Source organism: Rousettus aegyptiacus, unplaced genomic scaffold, assembly GCF_014176215.1.
Source record: "Rousettus aegyptiacus isolate mRouAeg1 unplaced genomic scaffold, mRouAeg1.p scaffold_m13_p_4, whole genome shotgun sequence".
Classification (NCBI taxonomy): domain Eukaryota; kingdom Metazoa; phylum Chordata; class Mammalia; order Chiroptera; family Pteropodidae; genus Rousettus; species Rousettus aegyptiacus.
The window spans coordinates 49,440,264-49,452,781 of record NW_023416307.1 but is presented as its reverse complement, the minus strand read 5'-3'; the positions used below and the strand labels follow the sequence as shown (position 1 = coordinate 49,452,781).

General features: G+C 51.0%; 1 protein-coding gene across 1 annotated transcript in view; it reads right to left on the bottom strand.

Annotated features, from left to right (window-relative positions):
* Positions 1–3,677: 3,677 nt before the first annotated feature.
* BDH1 (3-hydroxybutyrate dehydrogenase 1) overlaps positions 3,678–12,518 on the bottom strand; it is a 32,114-nt gene continuing 23,273 nt past the window's right edge. The window contains 4 exon segments of the mRNA XM_036219874.1: positions 3,678–4,192; positions 5,561–5,584; positions 5,587–5,712; positions 12,176–12,317. Coding sequence (XP_036075767.1) covers positions 3,705–4,192; positions 5,561–5,584; positions 5,587–5,712; positions 12,176–12,317 — 780 coding nt within the window. The 3' untranslated portion in view covers positions 3,678–3,704.

Sequence of the window (12,518 nt, the reverse complement as noted above, 5' to 3'; positions counted from 1 at the left end):
GTTTGGGTTTTGGTGTTCCAGAGCAGCGGTCCTTAATTCTTTGGCACCAGGGACCAGTGCCCCTATAAAAACCTAATGCCCGATGATCTGAGGTGGAGCTGAGGTGGTGATGCTAGTGCTGGGGAGCGGCTGCAAATACAGATGAAGCTTCACTCCCTCGCTTACCGCTCACCTCCTGCTGCGTGACCCAGTTCCTAACAGGCCACAGACCAGTACTCATCTGCGGCCTGAGGGTTGGGGACCCCCGTTCTAGAACATGCCCTCAGAAATGCCCCTGACAGGAGTTCATGTTAGCCCAGTCAAGGCAGATTTCCTGAGGGAAGCAGGAGCTGCCTCATGCAGCAGCACTTTGTGGTTGTTACTGTGCACGTGCTTACAGGTTTTACTTACTGTTACGTAATTGAGGTGTTTTTTTTTCCCTCCTTATTTTAGATCCTGGTACCATCTGTCCTGCTTTTCATGCATCACTAGCTCCAGGCTGAAGGTTAGATCTGGCTTGGCTGCCTGGCTCAATCCCTCACTTGGCGAGTCTTGGGGTAGTGTTTCCTTATGCGTAAAATGAGATACTAACCCCATCCTGCCTATCAAGCGGCTACTGTGAGAATCAGGGGAGAGGAAGGGGGTGAACTGGCTGTTTAATGTGCCCAGAGTGTACAGTTGTTACCTAGCAGCCTGAGCCTGGCACCACCCAAGCCAGGGAAGCCTCTGCTTGCTCATATCTACACCTGCACCAGAACAGGTCTGCACAACTTTGCAGAGCTCAGCCCTATTTGAAATATAGAAAATGAACAGGCCTCGCAAGTGGGGAGTCTTTGGAAGACCCCCTGTTGTGGGCATTAGAGGCGCAGCCTGAGCAGCTTGCAGCAGGCAGGGCCAGGCTGGCCCGTCACCTGCTCCCAGTGCCTCTTGGCCCTGGTGGAATGTTAAACACAGCATGTGCTCCCTAACAAGGTACTCTCAGAAGCATCCTGCAAAAAAGCCCTTGCTGAGACTCCAGCCATTAAGAGAGGGTTTGTGCTAGCTGAAGGCAGCAGACCATAGATCCCATAGACAAAAGTACTACCACCGGGGGAAGTCCCAGGTGCAAGCTGAGCCTCACCTGACGCCCCTCCCAGTCCTAGGCTTGGTCTGCATGCTTTCTCTACTCTCACCTGAGCCACCCCACCTGAGGCCCTGAACTAAGAGCCACGGGCCGAAGGTCACACACAGGTATGACAGAGCGGGATTGGCAGCAGGTGCTGGACTCTCTCCCCACTTCACAGGCCCTGGGGAAGATAAAGTGAGATCATGAAAGTTTGGTTCCCGGCCCAGAGCCATGCTGACTGGTACCTGCTGCTTGGGAGGTAGGAGCACACTCAAGGGGCCCAGGCCAGCACTGCAGGCCTGAGACGACAGGAGCCTCAATGATCCAGCAAATCCTTCCAAGGGGGCGGATGCTGGAGACAGTGTTCCTATCCAAGTCAGTACCCATGGATGCCATTTGCCCTCAGCATGCCTGGACAGTGACAGCCGGGTAGCAGCCTCTGGAAGGCCCCTTCTCTCCCCTAACTCCCACAAGAAGGGACAGCTCTCTGCCCAAAGCATAGTGCTTGTTGACCCTGACCCACCTATTTCCCGGGGCTTGTTGGGGCCACAAGGTGAGATGATGGTGAACAGCACCACTCAAGTGACTTTTGTGCTGGTGCTGAATCTGCCCAGGTCCACTGTGATGCTAGATGGGTGACTTTCCCTCTCGGGTCTCAGTTATGTCATCTGTAAAATGGGAACAACAACCTCTGTTCTGCCCACTTCAGCTGGCTCTTGTAAGGATCAAAACTCCCAGTAGGCTCTAAGGTGCCAGAAAGTAAATGGTAAATGTGAGGTTTTATTTAGTTAGCATTGAGATTATCTGGAGGGGAGATACTCTGGGCTCCTTAATCATGGGGATAAAAATTAAAAATCAGGGCATCCTGCAGGCCAGGCTAGCAATCCTGTCATACTCCTAATGACACCAGCAGATTGCAGCTTCTCTAATGTTTAATTTACTACTGGTCCTGGCCCAGAGTATGTAACCATCTCCCCTTCCTGCTAGTTCCCAGCTATACACGCACGAGTGTAAACAGTATTCCAGTCATTTTCCTTTAATAAAATTTAAGCATGAAAACAAAAATCTCCCAACATGTACCAATGCAACTTTGAAAGATAAACTCTGTGATACAAAAGGATCTTATTTTAGGCACACATGATTGCCATCAGATGCCCCTCTCTGGGATCCAGAAGGTTTCAGCCCTGCCTGCCTACCAGTTGTCCACGCAGGCCCTCTCAGCACGTCCTACAGGAGCGAGCTGGTACAGGGTACTCCTTCCTTAAGACAGAGGGGACAAAGGCCCAAACAGCAGGGTGAATTTGTTCCTTGTGAGACCCCCTTCTCCTTGTCACTGCCTGAACCACACGGTCAGTTCCAGCTGCCCAGGTTCCATGGCCTTCTAGTGCCAGGATCCACGTTTAAGGAAGCCAGGCAGCTACTAGAGTAGCAGGAACGCTGTTTCTAAACGGCCTTGCGTCTTAGTGCCCGGGCTGTTTCCAAAGTGAGGATCACAGTACCCTGTGAGAGACCTCAGGCCTGGATGGAAGCTCCCAGTCGGAAGCACAGGCCGCTCCGGCTGCGGAGGCAGGGCGCCCTCTAGCGGGCAGCCTGGCCCTTTCTGGGAGAGACGGAGAGCTAGTTTGATTTGTGCCGGCTGGCACTCAGAATCCTGCCCTAGGCCTGCAGCCACCTGGAGGAGGGTGGTGCCTGGTTTTGATCCAAACATCCAGGCCCTGGGCGTGGTGCCAGGCCTTTGCACCACAGATCTTGCCAAGGATGCCCCATTAACAGGGGTCCCGCCTCAGAAAAAACCAAGCAGACCCAAACCAGAGGCAAATCGCCCTTTTAGCCAAAGAGCAAAGAGATGTTTCTTATATAAAACATCTTTGTATGACATCAACTCCAAAGATTTGTCCTCAGTCTCAAGAGAAGTTGGGAAATCTCAAATGGAAATCTCCAGAATGTCCCCACCCACTCCACACAGTTCTGAATTGCTGGTTGAGGCCACACATACCAGCACAATGGACATGCAAAGAGGTGTACAGTGGGCACATGGTATACAGGCTCAGGTGATGTCACAGCTCTCAGAGGAGGGCAGCCCTAGGACACAAGATGTGAAGTGTTTTTACAGCTGTGGTAGGAGCACATGACTTGGACCATTTATAAGCAATAAAAGAAGTATTTATGTATCCTCTTTAGGTTATAGATTCTTTGTGAACAAAAGAAAAAAAATACTTGTTTTTTCCTCATGAGGCTGGCTTAAGAATCAAATGAGAAATTTTTTTGAACTGATGTTTTAGTTTAAAAAGATAAAGAACTTGAATTCTATTTTATAATAAATCTGTTTTTAATATAAAGATATTTCCTCCAAATCTTTATAGGAAATCAATTCCAGAAAGACAGATACATCATATTTGCCCTGAGGTTTAGGGGCCCTGCCCACCATGCCACACCCCAACACTCACTGTGCATACAAGCTAGGCTGGGTTAGCCCCTCTGCTTAATGCTAAAACTGGCAGTGGGAAGGTGGATAATCCACAAGTGGATTATCAAGAGGTAACTATACAAATTCTTCCCTCCCTCCCTCCCCTACATTCTCCCTCTCCCCCTTCCTGCCCACCAGGGCTCCCAAGAGAGGTCAGGTCCCCAAAACACTATAGTGTCTGTAGAGCCTGTCAGAGATTGCCCCAGGCAAGTGGGGTATGATCTGCATTTGCAGCCACGAGTAGTAATCCATGGAGTAGTAGCGGATGGAGGGGTTGGCAGCAGTCAGGGCATGGATAACAGCATTGATGACGGGGGATGTGTCTGTGGAGCCTGCGATGAGGTTGGTCTCCACAACAGCAATCTTCTCATCAAAGCACTTCTTGCCGTAGTCCTTACGCACCACCTCTGGCAGCTCATCCCACATCTTATTGGCAATGACCTGAGCGCGCTTGGGGCTGCAGATGCTGGTGGCAGCGATGTAATTGCTAGGTTCTGCCACACTGACCTTCACACCCAGAAGGTGTATCTCGTAGCGCAGGCAATCAGAGAAAGCCTCCACCCCAAACTTGGAGCTGCAGTATGAGGAGTGGGCTGCGTAGACCACACGGCCCAGCAAGCTACTGATGTTGACAATACGGCCTACAGAGGAAGACAACAAGCACCTGCTCAGGAGGCACTGCCTGGTGGGGCAGAGGTTCTAGGGCTGGGCATGTTTCCAGAAGCCTGGCTACAAGAACCCTGGCCCCTGATACCTGCTTTGCTGCCTGCCAGGCTGAGTGAGGCCTGGCCTTCTGAACCACCCAGGGTCAGGGGGCTTTCTCATTGGTAGTCAAGCCCAGCTTTAGCACCCGCTATATTTCCTAGATAGCCAGGTGTGCCAGGCAGGACAGGGGAGGAGAAATGAGTGAGAAGCAGGTCTTCGTACCAGGAGAGAACAGTATAATGCACAACACGCAACTAAGCTGTGTCTTGCCTCCCACATTCTCCCATTTCATTTTTATCCTAAATTGTTATCACCTAGCATCGCTCTGTCTCCAAGTAGGTAGGGGGAGGGGCAGGGGCAGGGTTGTGAACCTGACTTCAGGACTAGGACACATGGGCAGTCTCGGGCACTGGGAGAGAGTAGTGACCTTGAGAGACTCTCCCACAGGCCCAGCCTGGGGGTGCTAGGAGCAGACCACAGCTTCTTCCAGCCCTCGGGGCAGTGACGGGAGTGGAGGTGGAGCCCATCTTACAGCCCAGGCAGACCAGAGATTCACTTAACGCTGGTCGTGCACCCAGAGTGAAGGCACAGCCACATCCCGGGCACTGTGGGCACCTTTCGGAAACCTCTAAGTTGGAAGTCACTGAAGGGTTGGGGTTTTCTTCTAAAATCCTAGAGAACTCCCTGGGTTTATCCTGTCATTGCTGGGACCTTTGGATAGATCATATGGATCTTGTCCATTTTGTCATAATTGTTTGCTCTTCCAAGGAGAAAATGTGAGTCAGTGACTTCTTAGGTGGTTTGCTTTGGCTTACATTTGACTACCTACAGTGGTTTAGATGTTTTGTCTGTTTTCCAAATTTCTAATCTTAATCATTCTTATTTTTTTTACTTACTACCACAATTGTCTTATTTTTAAACTATGGCATAGTAATCTGAAAAATGGATATGCCGAATTTACTTAACCACATTCCTATTGATACCATGATGTGTACACACAGCTTTGGGCACAAGGGTGGTTATTTCTCTACATTAGGTTCCCAGATTGAGATTATACTGTAATCTTTTGGCCTTTGCTGCATAGATGGCTGACCTCTTACCTACTACTTTACCTTCTGAAAATCATACATCCCTTTCTGCTTTGCTCACCGGGCCACAGCATCGTGGCTCACCACCACCCACGGGCCCCGCATGGCTCAGCCTCGCTGTGAATGCTGGATCTGCTGAGACCTATTTCCATTCTGAGCAAAGATGAAAAGGTAAGGCAGAACAGGGGGTGGGAGGAAGGTCCCTTTCCAATTCACCTTTGGCCCTTCGGATAAGGGGAGGAAGGCTTTTGTTGTCCGCACTGTGCCCTAGAGGTTTACATCTGCTACCTCCTTGTAGGTCTCCATGCTGGCGAGCTCCACATCCCTGAACATGAAGACACCCGCATCATTCACTAGGCCCCACATGCCTGGACGGGAGGAGACAGAACAGAGGTCACCACATGGCTCTATCACGCATCGATCGCCCTGTAGCCCATTTTCCTCCCTACTTTCATCTCTTTCCCCCATGATTTTCCGGCTTCTTACACAAGGCTCTCAGGAGACTTTCTAGAGTCACCGAGAATAACAGGCAATAGAGAGGCCTAAAGTGCCGGTGGTGATCCTCCCGTAAGTCTAGACTATCCAATCCTTATATTTCTTATGCCTCAATCAAGTGTCTGGGCCAATCATGACCCAGCCGGGCTGGTTCCTCCAGCCTGGAGTCTCGCCTCACCTCACTCACTTCCACTCTTTTCCAGCCAGTGTCATCACCATACTCCGCACCCACGCGCCGGAGTATTCATCCCTGTCTCTGAACCTTCACTGGCATTTTCCGTCTTACCAGAAGCCAGGGGAACCTCAGGAGTCTTTCAAACCCAGCCCTCTCTGGAGGACCAGAGACAGGGACCCAGTGTCCAAAGCAACACAGTAAGTCAGAGGTTCAGCCAAGCCTTGATCGTGGGTTGGGACCCCCATCCTGCTCCACCCTGAGACCCACCCCCTAACAATGACTCTAGTCTCTTTCAACTTCCTTCTCTGAACCATGCACTGTTGTAAAACCCCAAGACCCAGTAACCTGTTCATCAATATCTCATGTGTATACACCTGGCCTCTACAGCTAGCAAACACCCCACAGCCTTGTGTGTTTCCACAGGGCTGAGTGCAAGGTCAAAGCAAATGTACACTCTCCAAGTATATTGGGTTGACCATTTCCAGCAAGACCAGAGAAGGGATAGCTGGCTTTTATAGACACAGAACATTGGTGTTGGAAGGTTCCTTGAAGTTCACTTAGTCTGTTAACTAATCTTACACTTGGAGATATAGAGGCCCTGAGGGGTAAAAACTATCTTCAGAGAGCCCGGAGTCAGGCAAAGCTGGCTTGGGAGAAGCAGCAATGAGGAGGCAGCTACGTTTTGCAGGGCCCACGTTGAGTTCTGTTTTTTGGGGATCAAGGACTGGTCAGGCTGGTGCCTCAGGACAGAGCAGGGCCATGCCACTTCATTGCAGAAACCCTTGGGGTTCAGTCTCCTGTGGCCATGAAAGCCCTGTGTTCCTTTCCAAGAAGCAGCCTCAGGGCAGTGCTGCCCTTTTGGGAGCTGTCCCCGGCCTGTGGGAACTCCAGCCCTGCTTGTCTTCTGAGTTAATCATGGAGTTTGTGTAAATTACACAGTAATTGGTTTCTAGTTGCTTCCCTGACTTGTTACCCAAATTAAAGCTTCATCATCAACTGACCTCTAGTGCCTTCTCCTTCAATTATGAAAAATTAAGAACATGAGTACTTTGCTGGCAACAAAGTACTCATGAAGTTCTCACTCCCACTCCTCACCGTGGCAGAGCTGAAGCCTCTGCTCTTAGGTCTCGCTGGTGACCTTGAGTGACGCAGCCACTATAATCTCCCACAGCCGCCACGTCCTCCCCTTCTCCAGCCTGAAGCCTTCCCAAAGTCATTCCCCGTATCTTCGCCCCTGGAGGCCTCTCACCACTTGCCAAGGCTGACATTTCATCCTCCACCTCTAAACGGAAGCCATCAATCCTCTCTCTTTTATGCAACTTCAATTCTTCCATTGGCCCTGTCTCTTTCCCTTCGACATTGTACACATGAGGTGCTTAATAAAAGTTTGTCGGGTGAATACGAATATCATGTCTTCATATCCTAAAAACGTTCGTTTAACCATGCTACCCTCTCACGCTACTGTTGGCTCCCCTTCGCTCTGTGGTCAGGCTTCTGAGAACACAGCTCTCCACTTCCCCAATCCCCTGCCATTCTGGGTCCCAGCCCTACTGCTGCTGCAGGTTGTCCAGGGTGCCACATGCTAAAGACTCTGCCCTGTCTTCACTCTCCCCAGCTTCTCCACAGTATGCACACTACTCATAGCTCTTGATGCTCACTCCTCTCTTGGCATTAAGAATACCCAATCTCCTCCAACCTTCTGCCCCTTTTTTCTACCTGCCCCACCAGACACAGGTGTCCCCTAATGCCCTGTACTCGGCACCTTCTCTCAAATTATACTCAGTGTTTAGGCAGTTTCTCTTTATGTTCATGGAATTTTTCAGCTGCTTTGCGTTTGATTCATATGGAGCAGTATCACATAACCTAAAATACATAATCTTTTTTTCCATCTAAAAATGAATTACATCTGGCACTGATATCCAAAAAAGATTAATCGAACTTGGCCCATGAAAGCACAATGATTCTGAGCGATAGCTCTGCTGACTTGATAAGTCTGCAGACCCAGGAGCTTTCTGGATTCCTCGGCCAAGATTCTCAGTAAACGCGCAGCATTCCTGCTGGTCTGGGTGACGGCTGTGTTCCTGAAGCAGCCCCACTGCCACCTCTGCTTCGAGGGTTCCCTTGGACCCCTCGGCAGTCGTGGCTCTCTCCTAGCCGCAGCCTCCCCTTCCTGATGCTCACTTTTACCTGCATGTCCCACAGGTCTCCCCAACCACACCAACACATCCAGTGAGCGCCCAGCTGCCCAGCTCTGTCCTTCCTCCTTGGTCATAGTGTCACTTTCATTTTTCGTTTTTCACTTTTCATTTTTGGCTCCTCCAGCTCTTTCACTTCTCGCCTATCTAATGAGAACTTCTAATATTACTGATAAAGATCCACAGAACAGCTGCCAGGCCCTAAACTAAAAACTTTGCATCTATTAATTCACCCGATCCTCACAACAAACCTATAAAGTAGATATTAAATTGTCCCACATCTGGATGAGGCAACTGAGGCTCAGAGAGGTTAAGTGCCTTGCTCAATGTCACCCAGCTAAAAAGCAGACAGGACAGAATTTGGACCCACGTCTGTGTGAGGACATGGCCCTCATGCCTATCCCTGTGCTGTTGATGGCTTTCTTTCTGGTATCGTAGAATCGGTGTCTTCTTTCCTGTTTCCACAGCATTAGTTTGGGTCCTTGTTACCTCCCTCCTGGATTCCTGGAGAAGCTTCTCCCTGGTCTCCCAGGCTCAGTTTCTCTTCTCCACCTCCATCCTGACCCAGCCCCCTTAACCAGAGTCTCCTCAGTCACTTCCTGCTCGACGGTTCCTTTCCATAGTGGGTATGTGAAGACTCCTTTTCCAGGCTTCTGACCCACTTCCCTTCATGTATTCTGCCTTCTTGAAGCCTAAACAGCCTGCCGCCCCCCTAATATCATGGCCTCTCCTACTTGCTCGCTCTACTCAGCTCCCCAGCCCCTCAGCCCAAGAGCAGCTCTTTGTTGAAATTCTACCCATGCTCCTGCAGCAGTCAGATCTAGTTGAGCACTAGGTGGCTCTCAAAGCACTTTCCCCGCTTCACATAGGCAAAAGTAGGGTCCCAATGTCACACTTCTAATAAGAGGTGAAGCTCAGAGTAAATCTAGTCTTCTTACTCCCAGACTGAGGGTGTCCCAGACAGTAGAGTCTTCCCTGACCACAGCATAATGTCCACAGTACTATAACCATTCCTCACAGGTCCTGCCATGAAGCTACCGACTTCCACTGGGCTGGTGTCCCAAAGCAAACTTCTCCTGCCAGGGCACATCCCTTCTGGTGCTCAATACACTACCAACTACCCAGCAAGTACTCAACAAATGTTTACTGACAGTGAGGGAAGTGGTTTCAAGGTCGGACCAGCCCTACTATCTGTCAGTTGGCCCACTCACATGGCCTTTCCCTGGGTTGGAAGCAGGGAGTGCTGCTCAGATTCCAGATGTCCAGTCCCTCAGAATCCTGCTGGAAAGCAAAGGGGCTTGTGGCAGATGGCTCACCTGCTCTAGTCAGAAAATCCCCTTGATCTCACCTCCTGTGGCTGGCTCCCCTGGCTTTGGCAGCTACTGTTCCACAGGGCCAGCGTGAAGGCCACCAATCTTGCCATCAAAATATGCCCTCCACTTGTCTCTTGGGAGCTCCCTGCCTGGGAAGTGAGTTAGAACCTGCCCGCAGCTTAGAAATGGCACACTGGTCTGAAAGCTCAGGGAGGGCGCCACCTGGAGTTCAAAGGCAGCATTGCCAAAGACGGCGAGAATTCCAGTGGCTTTACCGGGAAGACAGCCCATGATGGCGGGTGGAGGACCAAAGGGAGAGATGGCGAGGGCGAGGGATGGGGGAGGGGAGACATGTACAAACACATATCTAACAGATTTTCTTTTTCAACGCAAAAATCTTCAAAAAATTTTTTCCAAAAAAATGAAGTATTGGTTGAGTAAGTTCACGGTAAGTGGTTTATTAACCCTTGCCAGAATGCAGCATGAGGAAAAAGCATCAGGAAAAGGCTTATGCATCAGGGCTGGTGCTGGGGTTTGAACACCATCCAGAGGAAGGGCGGTTGAGCACCTCCGCCTGTGGCTCTGCCTTGCCGGTTATGCTAACTGGTCAGACCAGTCCAGGGAATGGTTCTGCCCTGGTGGCAGGGTACAAGGACCAGGGTCCTGAGCAGCCACCAGCCTTGGTGCAGCCCCATTCTGTGCTATATCTATAGTGATGACTCCCTTCCACGGGCATTGAAGTCACCACAAACCCACAAGCGGTAATGCAGTGGCCTTACGGTGCTGACTGTAGCTGTTTTCCTGCCTGGTAGTTTGTGAAGGCAACATCCCAGCTGCCAAGAAAGGCCAAGAGGAAGACGATTTACCGCCAGCGAGGGGGCGAAGCAGGCTGCACCTCTGAGCTGGTAGTCATCCCGGTGGGACCCATCCTGGCAGAACAGAAGCCCTGGTCTGCCTGTTAATTATTAAACAGATGTTCGGAAACCCACGAGCCTCTCCTCAGAGAGCAGAAGGGCTTGAGAATGGCCTGCTGTGGGGATGGGGGTGGCCCCGGGCTGACAAAGTGACGCATCAGTGACAGGCCAGCAACCGGAGCAACAGCTTCTTTGATAGCCACACAGCATAAGCACTTCTGAGGTGGCTGCTGGGGATGACAGCATCTCCGCCTGACTGATATATGCTCAGCAGAGTGCCCAGCACAGGCTCCGGTCACCCCACCCACCTCCCTCTTCCCTACTAGCAAGCGAAATCACCACTCCAAAGATCTGCACCCACCCTGTTCTGTGAAAAAGCAGGGTTGAAGGAGGCATACCCTTTCTGCCTGGGCTGTCAGGAAGCTCCAAGGTAAATGTCAGCGATGAAGTGAGTAGCCAGCTGGCTTCGCCAGGTGGGACCGTCATTACTGTGCTCTACACAGACGGCATCCCCTCCCATCTATTGTGCAACAGAGCCCTCCCACCAAGGTCCTCCAAGGGCTGCACTGGGAGAACATTTGAATCTATAGCATGTGACCCTGTTGGCTACTGTCCCCCAAACTTTCTGTCCCTTTAGATTCTGGGGCCAAGCTCTGTAGCCAGCCTCTCTGACAGCTGTCTCTTCCTCTTCTCTGGCCCCTAACTGCTCATCTTTCGCAGTAGACTCTCCTTGCCAACTCTCCCACTCCTAGTCTCACCTCCAGTCTTGGACACTTGATCTCCAGTCCAGACACTCCCCCAGGGCATCCCTTAGGTACTTCAGCATCTCCCCATCTTTCAAACTGCTCTTCTAGTGACGAGTACCAGGTGTCCAGGATAGAAACCTCTTACCTCTCTCTCATCTCCACATGTATCAGTCACCAAGTCCAGCCAACTGGGATTTTCTCAATACCCCTTGAATCGGATCTTCCTCTTTCCCAATGCTCACTGCCCTGGTTCGGGACATTCATACCTACATTCCCCCTTTAAATCCACTCCCCACTGCCACCGTGATCTCTAGAGCAAGCTTTCACAAATCTGACCAGGTCATTTCCCTCAGGAAAGCCCCTTCAGTGGCTTCCACTGCCCTCAAGAAAGTGGTCACTTCCCTCGTCTGGAACCGCAGACCCTGAACAAGCTCCCTCCCAACCTCGTTTGCTGCTACCACCTCCACTAGACTTGACCCCTGACTCGTCATTCCCAGCACACGCTGTGTGCTTCCCTCAATTATACATGCCCTGCCTTCCTCCTTGAATGCCCATCCCCTTGTTCTGCCATAATCTGCCCTAACTGTTCCATTCCCTTCCCCATCCCAAGACTGGGCTATGTTCCTCTGTCCTGTGCTACTCCCTGAGAGGGGATGTGGAAATCATCCGGGTCAGCCCCTTGATGAACTGAGAGGTCTTCGGACACAGGGACTGAGTCTTGGCCATCTCTATATCCTCAGCACTTGGCCCAGCACCTGGCCTAGAATAGACATTCAATGGGCACTGGCTGAACTGACCTGAACCGGAGCACATCCATTCATCACTCTTGCAGATTCTGAAATACCTCCAGCTTTATTTCATACTGCCTATTGTATGGGTGTGTTTAATTTAACCCACTTCCTCTTTCCGTGCTAGAGAAAGCACTTGAATAATACAGAGGGTAGCATTTAAGAAGGCTTGTGCGTTACACACCTGCCCCCAGATATCTCTTACCTTTCTCAGGGTCCTCCAGGCTTGAGCGGACGATCTCCACCGCTTCCTCCACCTCCTTACTCTTGCAGACATTGAGCTGGATGGTTCTCAATTGATCACTCTTCAAGCTGTCCAGTTCCTTGACTCTATCATCCCCTTTGTCCTGGGAGGAGAGAGGAATTACTTCACCCCTCCTTCCCACCCTGCCTCCAGGCTGAGGACCAGGACCAAGCAGGGAGGTGGCTCCAAGTCCCTGCCTAAGCCTGGGGCTACTAACAACTGCAGGCAGTTGTCTCTGGAAGTACCCAGACCTGCTCCACCAGCAGGGGGTTCTGCTCAACCCCTGAGCACTGGTGACATACCA